This window comes from Onthophagus taurus, chromosome 3 (assembly GCF_036711975.1).
Source record: "Onthophagus taurus isolate NC chromosome 3, IU_Otau_3.0, whole genome shotgun sequence".
NCBI classification, from domain to species: Eukaryota; Metazoa; Arthropoda; class Insecta; order Coleoptera; family Scarabaeidae; genus Onthophagus; species Onthophagus taurus.
In genome coordinates, this window is record NC_091968.1 from 21,992,830 (window position 1) to 22,009,642 (window position 16,813).

Here is a 16,813-nt window from a genome sequence, read left to right on the forward strand (position 1 = left end):
CAAAATTGATTGATTATAGATTATTTAGATATAAAAGTTTATTGGAAATTAATCGATTTATGCAACCAACATTACATCATTTAATTTGACATCTTTTAAGTCGTAATAATAATTATTGTAAGAACTAAATATTACGAAATTATTGTAAAGCTAAAAATAATATTAATTTTTCAGTTTTAATTATTATATAATAATTGTTAATAATTTTAATTATTTAAAATAAATATGAAGGGATAAAATTAAAGAACGTAGCCCAACCACCCAGCGTTAATTTTGACCAATCAAAAAAAAAACTACTCTGACGTAACTAACAAAAATTGACAGAGTAAAGAACACATCAAAAAACTAAATAAATTCAGTTTCACGTCGTAAATTTTTGGAAAAGTCAAAATTTAAAATTGTTAAGTGCCGCAAAAAAGTTCACGCACGATCGTAATGTAAAAAACCTCGTGCTCATCTACCCACAGTTGGAGGTTACATTTTTGACAGAAATCAATTTGGAAGCCAAAATTGTCAGTCTCTTAAAACGAACGGCGTAAATTTTTTTTCATTCAACCCCTCAATATGATGCGTCTAGGTTTTAATATGTTTAAGCCTTTTCGGCAACATTTAACGTACTTTTCCAACAATTTATCAAATAAGGTAACCTCAAATCTTTCATTTTTAATTCTTAAACAAATTTATTTGTTTTTTTTATAGAAAGGTCTTGTTCTTGGGGTTTACACTGAAGAAGGAAAACCTTTCAAATTAACAGCCGCCGCTGAATATTACAACAAAGTTTCAAACGGACAACTCGTGAAACATATAGAACTGTACGTAAAGTTTTATTTAATTTTGCTATAATTCAAGAATCATCATGTGGTTTTAAAAATCGACAATTAAGCTTAAATAACCCTTTACAAATGAAAAAAGAGTGCAGAAAGTGTAAAACATACTGAAAATTCACTTTAAAGAGTCTACATGGCGTAATTGACCATGCTAACCATATAATTTCGCAGCAGATTTGGTTAAAACGCATATTTTTGGATAAAATACGGTTGTTACTTTGGTTTTTGACGCACAATGACTAAAATGTTGTTGTTTATCATCTATAAACTATATATAACCTAAAATATATACCTAATTTACTGATTTATTTCAGAATTTTATATAGAAATTCCACTTTGAGTTAGGATAATTAACTCCATATTCAATCATACATCTAGAGAATGCTAAAATATCCTATTAATGCTACATCTATATAAAATGAATTAAATTTTATAAATATACTGGCCATAGAAAATAACTATCCTCCAAATATAATTAATAATAGTATATTAAAAAACAAGTTTTGTAAGACACGTTTGAAATGCACCAATTCAAGTTGAAAAACGAGTTTTTTAAGTCTTATGAAACGTGTTTTTTATGCTATTTTTTGTAATTCGCGCTTTTACCCTTTTTTATTAACAAAAATAAAATAAATTTTGACAATGTAGGGAAATAGGTATGTAGCAGTTGGTAACACTTGAAAATAGAAATTTGAATTGACAATTAGAAACTGTCAAAACACAAAATGTATTTACCTGAAAAAAATGTTTGGTGTATACCTCCCAAAATAAGAGAAATTGCTCAGAGTTCAAGGTCCTCATCATTGTTGACTTTGTATTCGATGCTAAGATCGTGTTTAAAGATCCATAGACAAAAATTGTCACATTGACAACTAGAAAAATTAATGACCCAATGTCACCAACTTGAACTGGTTCCATAATATGTTACTAAAATCTCATTACAGCATCGGATTCTGTAAAGAGTCTCATTACAGCACCCGTTTGAGTACTGTTATAGCTTTCATTATCGTCGCGAATTACAAAAAATACTTTATAATACTATAATACCCCACCACATATCGGTTTTTACCGTATAATGAAATAAATTACAAAATTAAACATATTTTAGAACAACATAACATCGATATTGGTTTTAAAAGTAACTATAAAGTTATAGATTTATTATCAAATTTCAAAAGTAAAGAACATTTAAATAAAAACGGTGTATACTCTATTAAATGTGAAGAATGTGATGCTCTATACAGTCTGTTTCATATACAGGGTGTCACACAAAAAACGCCCCAAGCTGTAACTCTGTCATTTACAGTCCGATTTTCATGAGTGAGGTAACAAATGAAATGGTTTGATGAATACTATGATGCATGCTACAAATAAATTTTTTCCAAGACCATCTTCAATTTTAAACGATTATTAACTTTTGTTTTTCAAATTGCTCCATATATTTTTCTTCACGTCATTGGATGGAGATTGTTTTTCTGAATCCATTGATATACAAGACATCCATTTTGAAAGTAATTTTAGCAAAGAAAAGACACCTGTATATACAGGTTATCACACAAGAAAGCCGCAAGCTGTAACTTTGTCATTTACCTTCTGATTTTCATGAACGAGGTATGAAATGAAATGGTTTGATGAATACTATGATTCATGCTACAAATAAACTTTTTCCAGCGCTATCTTTCATTTCAAGCGATTATCAACTTTTGATTTTCAAACTGCTCGGTATGTTTTTCTACACGTTATTGTATAGAGATTTTTTTTTCTGAACCCAATGATGTACAATACATTAACATTAATTGTAATTTTAGCAGAGAAAAACAATTAAAACATTATCCGAACATTGTCTTAGTCACTTCTGTAATACTGTGTGCCATGGAAGAAAGAACGCGCAAAACTGATAACAGTCATTAAATGTTATTTCAATGCCCGAAGCAGTTGTAAATGATACTTATAACTTGTGTTTTTATTGTTTTTCCCATGGCACACTACAGTATAATGCAAGTAATTTTAAGAGAATGTTAGGAAACTATTTTAATGTTTTTCTATACTACAATTACAATTAATGTTTATGTATTGTACATCAATGGATTCAGAAAAGGAATCTCTATCCAATAGCGTGAAAAAAAACATACCGAGCAATTTGAAAATCAAAAGTTGGTAATCGCTTGAAATTCAAGATGGCGTTGGAAAAAGTTTATTTGTAGCATGAATCATAGTATTCATCAAACCTTTTCATTTGATATTTCGCTCATGAAAATCGGAATTTAAATGACGGAGTTATAGCTTGTGGCATTCTTGTGTGACAACCTGTATATACAGGTGTCTTTTTTCTGCTAAAACTACATTTAAAATGGATGTATTATACATCAATGGATTCAGAAAGACAATCTCTATCCAATGACGTGAAGAAAAATATACGCAGCAATTTGAAAAACAAAAGTTAGTAATTACTTGAAATTGAAGATGGCGTTGTAAAAAATTTATTTGTAGCATGAATCATAGTATTTATAAAACCATTTTATTTGATACCTGGGTCATGAAAATCGGAATGTAAATAACAGAGTTACAGGTTGGGGCGTTTTTTGTGTGACACCCTGTATATGTGCAGGACTTCAGGAAGTGATAGCTTGTCGAAAAATTTGAAAAAAATGTCTATCAACTTACCCTCTAAAATGCACCATTTTCGAAATACAGGGGGGTATTAAAATTTAATAAAAAAATATTTTTTTGCAAATTTCTCCGGAACCGTTTATCATACAGAAAACAGCTCATAATAAGTTCAGTGCGAGAAAAAATTTTTTAAAGTCATAATTGGTGAAGATTTCGAAGGGGTAGTGGTTGTTTTTCTCTCCAACCTCTACATTTTCTAGATACAGGGTGTTGAAATTTAATACAAAAAATCGTTTTTTGCGAATATCTCCGAAACCGTTTATCGTACAGAAAACAGCGTTTGTAAGCATTTTCTACTCACAATCTGTGTTGTTAAATACCCGGGTATTTATTTTCAAGAGTAAATTTCCTTGATATACAGGTGTCTTACGTAACTGGTTCGTTAGAACTTTTTCAGGTTCCACTATTCATATTACACAGTTTAATTGTACGTAAAAAAATAGGTTGACTTTGATAAAAGTTATTGGTACCTAGCGTTTTTCGTTTTCGAGTTATTTTGGTTTTAAACTTTTTTTAGTAAATTTCAACATGCTCTTTAAAACTCCATATCTCAGCCAAAGTTCATTCAAAAAAGATCTACTTTGGAACGATTACTCTTCAGATGTTGTCAAATAGATTGACATTTGTTGTATCGGAGTATCTTATACAGGATGATCAAAAATTGAATTACTGTTTCTCCATATTCAATGGCGAGAAAGTCGAAAATTTTAAATGCAACGCCCCATTTTTTTAGCCTATCAGAAACAGAATTTAATTCTCTACATATCATCTATAAATATTCCCATACCTATTTATTGCAGTTTGCCTCATATTGCGAAATTTATTAAAACATGCACGAAATGCTGGTTTTTTTATTAGAAAGCTATGGAATTTTGACACTTTTTGGTCCATGTTTGTATTGTTGCCATTAGTTATATTTGACGACGGGTGTAAGTCATTGAACATCATGGTAAATTATTCCAACGCCGATATTTGAAATTTATTTTGTATTAACGGCGAATGTAATAAACTTTTGGGCAGGACGTGTCGAACACTTAATGAGAGATGCCTAACAAACCTAACGCCGATCACAAGGAAAATTTTCAAAAAATTGATAAAGAATTTATTAGTTCTGGATATACAGGGTGTTCCGGTGACTCGGGGCATAAAATTAACCTCATATACTAGAGCAAAAATGATGACGATTCGTGAAAAAAAATTATTATAAAAGTCTTCAAATGGCCAAGATATGGGCCATCAAAGTTCGGAAATTTTAACTCATTTTTCTAAATATTTTTAATACCATTTATGGTAGAGCGTTGAAATTTGGTACAGGGTAAACAAATATCAAGAAAAATCAGTGAACCAATTTTGACTTTGATCGGGCGGCGGCAACCATGCAATACAGGCTGTCCCTAAAATTTGTTTGCTCAGAACTTTTTTGTTCGCTCGTAACCCTACATTTATTTTTGTACTTTTTAATAGAAAATTTATTTTAGAAACTATTGTCACTCTTTGAAAATTTTGATAACATTGACCGTTTTCGAGTTATACACGAAAATATTAAGCTTTGATTTAAATCGTAACAGGGGAACCAGGTACGTGAGACAGCCTGTATACTGTTAGGTATTTAGAGGTATTCATAAAATTTAATTAAAATTGAGTTGATGGCAATTTTGCAAGCACTTCAGGAATGCAGAGACGATTATCAATATACCAAACTTATTTTTAACATCTACATGAATGCTACAATGGCGGTAAAATTGCATGAAAGTACTGATGATTGTGAGTAAAACAAGGCGATACACTTTTGAACTCGAATTGTTCCTCCGAGTGCATTTAAACAACTGGATTGGACCCAAAAAGGCATAAACATTGATTGCAAATGCTTAAGTAATTTGCGCTACTCGGAGGATATAAAGATGTAGAATGAGACACTGAAAACAACTAAGTAATAAAATATGGGGGGTGCCATTTAAAAAAATAAAGTTATGGTACTTCCAAATTTCGAAAAGTTAACGTGCCATAGTAAAGTGACCAAATGTTTTAGACAGCCGTTCTCGGCACCGAAACATACTCCATCATGTTGCTTAAGCATGTTCTGAATCCTAAATTGATATCCCAAAAATCGAGTGTTCTCCGATTTTTTGAACAAGTGTCTGTTGGAGCAGATATTTCTAGAAAAATTCGACTAACTCGAGAACGGCCGAATCAAATTGCAAAAAGTAAAGTTATTCATAAACCTTGAAAACAGACAAATCCAAATATGTAAAAATATATAGGTGTTCCATTTAAAAAAATAATGTAGGTGGCGACTTCCGGTATAACCGGAAGTGCTAGAAATCTGAAAATATTTTAGTCGAAGAGAACGCAATTAATAATACTTAAATATGAATTTGCAAATTTTTGTTTTGGCCAGAACCCTGTAAAGTTCTAATGGACGGTCGTCGTGGATGACCCTGTATAATGCCTGAGTTCAATTATACTCACTTCTTAGTTTAATTGATAAATAGAACACAATGGTTTATTAAATAAATTTATGTTTTTCTCTTTTAAAAAATATGACGGGCTTGAACAGCCAATGTGTTCTTAGAATTTAGTTTTTAATCTAATTTTACCTTTTATATGTTATTTATTCTTTTACAAAAGTTGAACAAAATTAATTTTACAAACATATTTATAATAAAGTTTGTGATATCTTCTTTATGGAAAAGAAATGTGAAGTTAACATTATGCCTGACATTATGACATATGACACTGACATTGCAAATTGTGTATGGCAGCGCTATCTAGTGGATTGTTATAGATAGTAAATAAAATTCCGTCTTCATTTAATACCTATCAACAAATCATACCCTGGTTTGTACCTGCAAAAAGTAAACTTGTATTACAATATTAAAAATGAGTTACACAAACGCTGAAATGTGCGAAATGAAATAATATTACAGTGTAGTATTCCGCCGGGATACTAATAACTCACCCTGTATATAGGTGTCCCGTATCTTCTGTATCAGAGCATTATACGGTTGTAGAATACATTATTCTGAAGCGATCTTTTTAATAAAATTTTTCCGAAATGTTTATAATAACCGCACGGGAACTGTTTAAAGATGTCTAATAGCGGATTCACGAATTTACGGAAAATGTTTACTTTTCTTTCCGTGTCGAATCTATTGGTGAGTACACGTGAGAAACGTGTTATGATCGGCGCGGCGAACCGGTCGAGGGTTGGGCCGATTACCTGTATAATAATTAAATGAAAATAACTTAGGTTTGGTTAACATTACTTGTAACGTCACACAGTGTTAGAAAATTATGAATATCTGGCCAAAAATCTAATTACAACTAAATGAAGTTGAAAATGTTTAATACCATTATCATATCTCCTTAATGGTTAGCTAGGATTTATTTCATCTATAAATAGTGCTTAAAACAAAATTTAGGATTTTGAAACGAATATTTGGAAATAAAAGCGAAACAAAGGTTTTGTTGTGGGTTGGGTTGGATGTTCAAGCTAATGTAACTCCGAAAACATGGTACATTTATTTCATGTACCCTAACAATAAGTAATATATACTTATATACTATAATATATACAGCGTGTCTCACGTAACTGGTTCGTTAAAACTTTAAGGTTTCACTATTCATAAAGGTTTGAAATTTTGACATCATAGGTTGTTCATTCGGAACAATCGATCTAAAACATTTACAAGATGGCTGCCACTTCCGGTCTACTGGAACTAGACCATAACTTCGTTATTTTAAATGGAATGCTACAGTTTTTATTACACTTTTTAATTGTACATAAAAAAATATGTTGACTATTAAAAAACAATTAAAGACAATTCAAAGGTGTAATAAAAACTGCTAAAAACTATTTCTGGTAGACCGGAAGTGGCAGCCATCTTGAAAATATTTTAGATCGAAAGTTCCGACTGAACAACCCATGCTACCAAAATTTCAAAACTGTATACAAATAGTGGACCCTAAAAAAGTTACGTGAGACATCCTGTATACACTGTGTACAGGGTGGGCAAATTTGGGTGTTGTTATAGGCTATCTCAGAAACTATAAGAGATACGAAAAAAGCAGGTGCCATGTCCCGGTCCTTTTTTTCGAGACTAACCCAATCCCGCAAACACCAAACGTCTATCTTCTTTTGTTTTTAAGTTAAGCCAAAAAGTCAAATGTCGAATATCCGTAGACACCACCCTGTATATTAGCCATTTTATTGAAAATGAGCAATTTATTTTTTTGGGAACGGAAAGTATAGGCTTGAAACTACATAAAAAAACTAATTTCAACCTGGGATCTCGTGGGACTTTTTTTGTAGCTTAAATTAAAGTTTAACATTGCAAATAAAATCTGTTTATGAACAGTGTTGAGAAAAACATAAATAAATCCAGCATTCAAGAACTATTGTATGTGTAGGAAAGCGGAGGGTATGCTACGCACACAGCACCTAGGCCCCAACGGGCCCCTTGTACATCCTCCTACACTGTCTCCGGCTACATCAACCAGCCTAAGGAATTTCCGAAGGCTAGGATACAGCTCAGAGGTGTGTTCCTGATGCCATCTGTGGTCGGCCATTCCTCTCCGAAGTCTCTCATTCTGAGGTCTTGCAGAGTGGGGCATTCACACAAGATGTGTCGGACCGTCTCCTCGCTCTCTTTACAGAGGCGACAGAGAGGACTAATAGCAAGCTTAAGGTTATAAAGATGCTTGTTTACCTTACAGTGACCCGTGACGAGTCCCGTTACAGTTCGTAGAGCGTTTCTACCAAGCCTTACGAAAGACAAGGCTTCCTCTGCTGAAGGATAATGTAATACTTCCTTAGACAGATGGCAACCCTTAACCCTTTCCCACCAGTTCATGAACTTTTTGTGGGTAAAATCTTTAATTATCTCAATCTGAGTTGATAAGGACGGAGCGATTATCGGTTCAGGCGAACATGGCGCTCGCTTGGCAGCCCTTTTGGCAAGCCTATCAGCGTGCTTGTTACCTGAACAAGTCGAGTGTCCTTTTATCCATTGAAGTATGACACAGTTATGCACTGCGGCCTTCTCCAATGTCAGATGACAACCCATAACAAGTCCTGAGGTAATTGTTATTCTACTCAGGGCTAAAATAGCTTGTCTACTGTCAGTATAAATTGTAAAAGTCTTACCTACCAAGTTGGATCTGACAATAACGTCAGCGGCAAGTTGTATGGCGATTAACTCCGCCTGTATGACGGTGGTACTTATACCTAAAGGTTCAGATACGTGGAGTCGGAGATCGTACGAGAAGACTCCGGCTCCAGCTCCTTCCCGTCTCTTTGAACCATCAGTGTAGATTTTAAGGCTGTTTTTTACCTCTACTTCTGTGGAGCTTGGGTGGGTGAGATATTTCCTCGTAAAAATGTGTTGTAGGGGTGTAAAGTCCGTTACACACTCCAGAATTGGTGAGTAATCCACCATTTCATTCCAGAGATTGGCATTTTTACTATTTCTCTCACCCATTAGAATTCCTGCTGCTCGCAGTCGAGTCATGGTCACCAATGCCACCTCTTGGATGAACAAATGAAGTGGCGTTAGGTTTAACATGTTTTCCATGGCTGCAGTGGGGGTAGTCCGCAGCGCACCTGTAACATACAAACACGCAAGTCTCTGTACTTTATTAAGTGCAGTAGTGGATGTAGACTGTAGGGTCTTTGACCACCATACTACTGCACCATAAGTAAGCATAGGTCGGATTACAGCCGTGTAACTCCAGAGGGCATTTCTGGGTGACAAACCCCATGTCTTACCTATAGCCCTCCGGCATTGACCGAATGCAACGTACGCTTTTTTTACTCTATTATCTAGGTGGGCTCTCCATGTCATTTTATTGTCAAGTGTGATGCCCAGATATTTAACTTCTTTTGACAATACCAATAGAGTATCAGCAAGGGATGGCATTCTGGGATTGCCAACCTTCCTCATCCGTGTGAAAAGAATCAACTCTGTCTTCTTAGGATTCACAGAGAGTCTTTGTTCGTCACACCAAATCTGTATCATAACTGTTGATATCCATGTTGCAAGTTTCGTTTAAATATTAAAATAATAAACAAATAAATATAACTTCTTATCTTGCAAATTCAATTTATTTTAACGGAACCGGTTTCGACTAGTTTTACTTAGTCATCTTCAGCCGAATGGTCAATAAAAAATAAAATCAACATCACAAAGAGCATATAAATAACATTTTAAAAAATGTGAAATTACACCTTAAAATATAATATATAAATAAATAAACTGTAAAAAGACAAAACCACATAAGTTCTTACACAAACGATGTACAAAATAAAAAAAAATTTTTGTACATCGTTTGTGTAAGAACTTATGTGGTTTTGTCTTTTTACAGTTTATTTATTTATATATTATATTTTAAGGTGTAATTTCACATTTTTTAAAATGTTATTTATATGCTCTTTGTGATGTTGATTTTATTTTTTATTGACCATTCGGCTGAAGATGACTAAGTAAAACTAGTCGAAACCGGTTCCGTTAAAATAAATTGAATTTGCAAGATAAGAAGTTATATTTATTTGTTTATTATTTTAATAAGTCTGTATCAGTTTGAGAGCTACTTGCATCCTGTCAAACAGCACGTTTATATACTTGCCTTTGACGAGAATGGTTAAATCATCTGCGTAACCAACTGTGATAAAGTTGGCTTCGGCGAGGCGGTTCAAGAGGCTATCCAGGGTGAGGTTCCACAAAACTGGGGATAGTACACCCCCTTGTGGACAGCCTCGAGTAACTCCTCCTTGAAGACTGACATCGCCAGCCCTAAGCTTAACTATCCTATGTTTAAGAGTGTTCTCAATCCAACCACAAAGAGTCGGTGGAACATTATGCTCTAACAAGGCATCGTTAATACCAGAGAAAGTTGTTTTATCAAAAGCTCCCTCTATATCTACGAAAACCCCCAGGGCGGACTCCTTTAGGTCCAGCGCCCCACCAACAAAGCTGGTCACTGAGTGAAGAGCCGTTAGTGTCAAGAACTATTACAGTGTTACATAAACAACACATACAGTATAAAATTGTAGTGAAATTTCATAAGGGTACAACTTTTAATATGTTTACAATCGTTTCTCAATATTAATCAAATGTTTTTGGAAATTGATATGCAAAATAAGTGTTAACTTTACATGTCATTTTTATCCAGAGTTGAAGTTAATAAAAAGTGGTTATTGCGGAATAGCGAGTATTACAATATAACCTAGCAATCCCAATTTGCCAAAATATTAAAAATTAGTAAAATCATGGGGCTCTCCCAAAACTGGTCAATTACAATCACCCATGTCAAGTAATGTAATTATATTTCAACAAATTTATTTGCATTATTTGACATTGGTGATTGAGGAATCACGGACAAGTCTTAGCGTTGAGTGGAAAAAATATTTATTTCAGAACTTATTTTAGTTCATTAAGTGTCTTTACTTTATACCTTTTTCAACTGGGAACAACAACATTTGCAATTGTGAGAATTCTTTTTTATTTGGTTTGAGAAATATAAAACGTCGCGACGACTTTTTACTATAACTAGGTTTTGCAGATAAAATATTTGTTCTATTCTAAAAAACGCGCGAGCTAACGGACTAGGTATACTGTAATCAGCAGGTAAAGAAAGTAGATTATAAAGAAGTACAGACTTCTATACTTTTTAAGACTCAAGAGAGGAGCGAAAACATTCTACTAGGGTTAACATTACTTGTAACGTCACAAAAACGTGACGTCACATCGAAACTTTAATGTTATTTTTCGGTATGTTCTACACTTTTCCGCACTTTCTTTTTATTTTTAACGTATTTTTTGTGTCATTTCACATCGATTAAAAAAAAAATCATTGATTTTTAAGCCACTTGATGATTCTTGAATATTTCCTTAATTTTTTCCTTATCACCCAAACCCAAATTATTCCTGACCTGAAATAATTTTATTTTAACCCCAAAAATGTTTTTATTAAAGCTTAAATTGTTTCAGGTCAGTGAATATTGCTAAAATAATATAAAAAGACTTAAATATAAAAATGGCATCGACTCGTGATGGTCGTAGTAGCTCTGCTTCATCACACAGTGGCACATCGGCTCCTCCAACAACCCGTTCATCATCCATTCGCACCCCAAAACGTCAACGATCAACAAACGTCTCGTTAGATGATAGTACCGTTGATTTGCAATGCCCGATTTGTTTTAACTTAATCGATGAGGCCCACATAACGAAGTGCGGCCACACTTTTTGTTATAGCTGCATAACGAAAGCTTTAGAACCCGCGAAACGGTGTCCGAAATGCGGCGCTTCCGTCACAAACACCGACATCATCCCGAATTTCCTTTTAAACAATTTAATCAAAAAGCACAAGTTACGATTAAACGGATTAGAAGCGTTAGGTTTAAATCGGGATAGTTCGACGGAGTTTTCGGGCCCCGCGGACGGGTTAAAAGATTTTATCGCAACCGAATCGCAAAATTTAACTTTACCCGATGTGAATGTGATGTTGGAAATTTTAACGCAACGCAAACAGTTGTTAGAGGCGGAATCTTGCGCTGCTCAAAATAAATTGTTGTTGGAGTTTTTAACCCACTTATTACAACAAAAGAAGGAGCAAAAAGATCGGATTATTAAAGAGGTAAGTTTAATCGAATCCGATATTACGGTTGTTGAGAATAAATTAAAAGAAGTACATAGTAAGTGCCCTACGTTGGAGGATGTTGAAAGGGCGGTTTCGGCGCAAGAAACTAACCCGGATATGTCGGCGATGAAAAAAGAGATGATTGATTTAATCGGAAATATTGGCTCAACTGTTAAAGATGTTGATGGGGTTGAGTCAAAACCGGAAGGTTTAACTTTAGCGAATCGACGAAGGAGGATGCACGCTCATTTCGATGATTTCGTGCAATGTTATTTTACAACGCGGGCTCCCGATTTATACGAAATCGATAAGTTAACTAAAAATGAGATCCCCCCGAAAGGGTTGGACGAATTTAAAGATAACTTAGTTAAATTCTCCAAGTATAGCTCGGTACAATTATTAGCAACGTTAAATTATTCCTCCGATTTATTTAATAACTCAACGATTGTTTCAAGTATCGAATTCGATAAAGATAACGAACTCTTTGCAATCGCCGGGGTTACGAGGCGAATAAAAGTCTTCGATTACGGCACAGTTATCCGAGATTCCGTCGACATCCATTACCCAGCCATGGAGATGGTTTCAAATTCGAAAATTTCTTGCGTAAGTTGGAACAGTTATCATAAAGGCATGTTGGCATCGAGCGATTACGAAGGAACAGTAACGATTTGGGACGCATCAACGGGACAAAGGATGAAAACGTTCCACGAACATGAAAAGCGATGTTGGAGCGTCGATTTTAACGACATCGACACAAGATTAATCGCTTCCGGTTCGGATGATGCACGAGTTAAACTTTATTCCTTAAACGTCGAAAATTCCATTGCGACATTAGAAGCGAAAGCTAACGTTTGTTGCGTCAAATTTAACCCAAAAAGCTCCTACAACTTAGCGTTTGGAAGTGCGGATCATTGGGTTCATTATTATGATTTAAGAAATATGCGGGAGGCTTTAACGGTGTTTAAGGGACATAAAAAAGCGGTGAGTTACGTGAAGTTCTTAAACAGCGAAGAAATCGTTTCCGCCTCGACCGATTCGCAATTAAAAATGTGGAATATAAATAAACCGTTTTGTTTGAGATCGTTTGTTGGGCATATTAATGAAAAGAATTTTGTTGGGTTAGCCACTGATGGTGATTATATCGCTTGTGGTTCTGAAAATAACGCGCTTTACGTTTATTATAAAGGGTTGACGAAGAAATTGTTTAGTCATAAGTTCGAGGCGATTCGTGGGATTTTAGAGCAAGAACGGAGGGAGGAGGATCCTAATGAATTCGTTTCGGCTGTTTGTTGGAAACAAAATTCGAACGTGGTTATTGCGGCTAATAGTCAAGGCATTATTAATATTTTGGAGTTGGTGTGAAATGATTTTTTTTGTTTTGGTGGACAATCAAACGTTGTTTAAAGTTGGAATCGTAAAATAAACGTTTTTAGAATTCGATGTGCTCTACTTAATAAATAAATAGTCTATTTCTTCGTGTTCTACACAATACAGTTCAAAGGATATACGCACAAATTTTAGTGTTTTAGCCGAGTATACAGAATCATTTATTGTATGTACTTTAAAAATGAAAATGTAGCGGGGTAATCGGTGTCTGGTTTATTTACAAAAATATGTATATACAGTGTGTCTTCGGATTGTCTTAATAAAAATTGTTGGTTCAAAATATATTGTTATGTTAACATAGTTATATTCCACTTAATCGGTTTAATAAATTATTTAATCAGTTTTTGAGGTTATCACAACTGATTAATTAGAATGTAACTATGTCTAGAAATATTGTATGAATGTTGGGAATCATTACTTCTAAAAGTTGTAGAAGTCTGTCTCAATTTCTTTTTCGCAGAATTTTTCAAATTAATCACCTGTCCTTCTCTCCTACTTTCTGTTTATCCATAATTTCATACCAACCTTTCTCATATACGTCAAAAACAACACCTGGCAGTATTTGTGAAGATTTTGGCATTATTTTGCGCATGAAAATGATAATTGGATTAAATTCAGTGCCGTTGACACAACATGAAAGGACAACAATGTAATACATTTTTGATCTCCACTTGTTTTTATAGTTACAGTTGTAGCAGTTTTTATGGCAACACTTCTGTTACTCAACACATCAAATGTCAGAGTCATCTTTTAGTTTTGGCCATCTTTTTGCATTCAGTCAAAATGGTTTTTTCTATTGTTGGAAGGGCGAAATGCCGCTCAGCTGTTCTATATCATATTTTTCTATATTCTTTTCCATTACGAAATTAGCTACTAACAAAGCTAAATAATTAGCTAAAAAGTGTATGTTGTTTGAGGTTATAATGCAAAATCAATATGGTTTCTTTTGTTAGAAACATTATCCAACCTTTGTCATATAGGTGAAAAACAACACCTGGCAGTATTTGTGAAGGTTTTGGCATTATTTTGCGCTTGATAATGATCATTGGATTAAGTTTAGTATATTCAGCACAACATGAACGGACAACAGTGTAATACATTTTTTGATGTCTTTTATAGTTACAGCTTTAGCACTTTTTATGGCAACACTTCTGTTACTCAGCACATCAAATGTCAGAGTTATCTTCTAATTTTGGCCACCTTTTCATTCATTCAGAATGGTTTTTTCAAAAATATTATAATCATTTTCAATTCAAGTTTATTGGCACCGTAGACTGCAATCATAGGCTAGATAGTGTTCTGGGTTTATAACGGCGGGACGGGAGATAGATAGTGTTAGAAATTTGTGAATCCCCGCAATTTATGTTCGTCGCATTGGCGCACTCCTACTGCTAGTTGAATCTAATGCTGCTAGATAGAGATAGGTTTCCCGCGGCATCGAATATATGGCTACTTTTTAAGACTGGCGGGAATTTGAAATCAAATACTGAACATTTTTATATTAATTTCGAGTATAATGAATTTGGACACAGTAAACATTTGCAAAATGACAAAAAAAATTTTTTTCACGAACGACGCCATTTTCTAATACCTGGTGCTTCTGGGTTTTCTCTAGGAACATTAATTGATCAAGAATGCCGTCTCCTAAGCTTCTTTCCTTCATAAATTTTTCTATTTCCCTTCCAACTTCTTCTCGATCTTCTAGATTTCCTCTTTCCTGCAGGTTTCCAGTTGATAACTTGTTACTCTATAACTCGTACCATATGAGTTATCTACCTTTTATCATGTTCACTATTGTATATGTAACTTGCATAATCTATTTGGTATTACTTTATTGAGGAAAATCCATCTCTGTAGCTTATAACACTCATTTTGTTCCGCATTTTGTTATAACATTCATACGCTCCGAGTATTTGTATTTCATGCAGCATTTGATTTGTTTCCTATTTTCCAATGTTCTCCGATACACATATGTATTTATATTTTGCTTTATTAGTGTTGATCTCAAGTCCCCTTGTGCTTTCTTCTATAAGTTTACGCGTCATATAATTTATGTCGTCTTAATCTTGTGCAATGAGATCGTTAGCGAAACGCAGTGTGTAAAACATGTCATCTTTCCAGCTTTTATAAATTTGTTCCAAATATATCTTGAACAGCGTTGGTGAGATACAACAATTATTTTTCAGACCGTTGGTTCCATTAAATCCTATTATTAACTTTTTGGCAATTTTAATTCTTCCAGCCCTTCACCCTTTTCCGTTAGCTACTTAGTTAGTTGCACCTTGTCCAGTAAAGATAGACGTGAAAGTGGGATTTGTTAGTATGCCCTGCATATTCCAGAGTTTTGTTACACCAACGAGACCCATACGGTAACCAATTGACCCTTTTTTTATTATCTCCTATTGGTTGATCAAGTTGATCAATTATTATGGTGCATATTTAAAGTCCGAATGATATTTTTATACTTCTTGGAACATAGAAAACGTCTTGAAGTCATAAACTAGAGGAAATTTTCAATATGTAATGTGATTTTCATAAAGGTTGGTAAAACATCATTATTCACACGATAATGCTCCTCAGGCTGAAAGTTTACATATTACTTACCAAATTTAGAGTCTTGTTTTGTAATCAACAGGTGCAAATATTTTGAGGTCATATCATAAGGTCTGTTTGAAATTATCACAACTTTAATCAGTTGAGAATGTAACTATGTCCAGAAATATTTTATAATGTATATGTGGTATAAATTTGATGACGTCACAGGTGTCCTAAAAAATGTATATTGTTTGAGGATATAATGCAAAATCAATATGGTTTCTTTTGTTAGATAAAAATCATTTGCGGCGAAATTGATTGATACGTATATATAGTCGGCGTCAAAAGTAATTAAAGAGGAACACTTTTGACGCAGACTGTATTTGGTCTCCTTTATACCTGCAGTATCGTGTCCAGCTACCTCTCGCTTTATCTTTGGTCTATGTACTTTCTGGCTTCAACTCTTCCTCGATCTTCCTGTCCTCCTCCTTCCATTACATTCTGTCTCACATATTTGTTTGACCAGGTTGTTTTCGCTCATCCTTACCAGATGTTCGAAACATCTAAATGAACTCTTCTGTTTTTATTATTATTGGTTCCATCCTTGTTACAACCCGGGGTGAGTTTTGACCTGCTGACATCTTCTTACCACCTTCTAATATTCTAATATTAGACATTCTTTGGATATGTTTATACCATGTGAATTGTCTACCTTTTATCTCGTCCACGATTGCATGCGTAACTTGTATAATCTCTCT

General features: G+C 34.0%; 1 protein-coding gene across 2 annotated transcripts in view; it reads left to right on the forward strand.

The window, feature by feature from the left end:
• The first annotated feature begins 263 nt into the window (after nt 1-263).
• LOC111415894 (E3 ubiquitin-protein ligase COP1-like) overlaps nt 264-16,813 on the forward strand; it is a 30,763-nt gene continuing 14,213 nt past the window's right edge. The window contains exons 1-3 of one of the 2 annotated variants that reach the window (XM_023047778.2): nt 280-642; nt 700-812; nt 11,486-13,578. In XM_023047778.2, coding sequence (XP_022903546.1) covers nt 11,532-13,496 — 1,965 coding nt within the window. In that variant the 5' untranslated portion in view covers nt 280-642; nt 700-812; nt 11,486-11,531 and the 3' untranslated portion in view covers nt 13,497-13,578. Of the gene's footprint in view, nt 643-699; nt 813-11,485; nt 13,579-16,813 lie in introns of those variants that run through there. The other variant, XM_023047779.2, reaches the window with a different exon arrangement.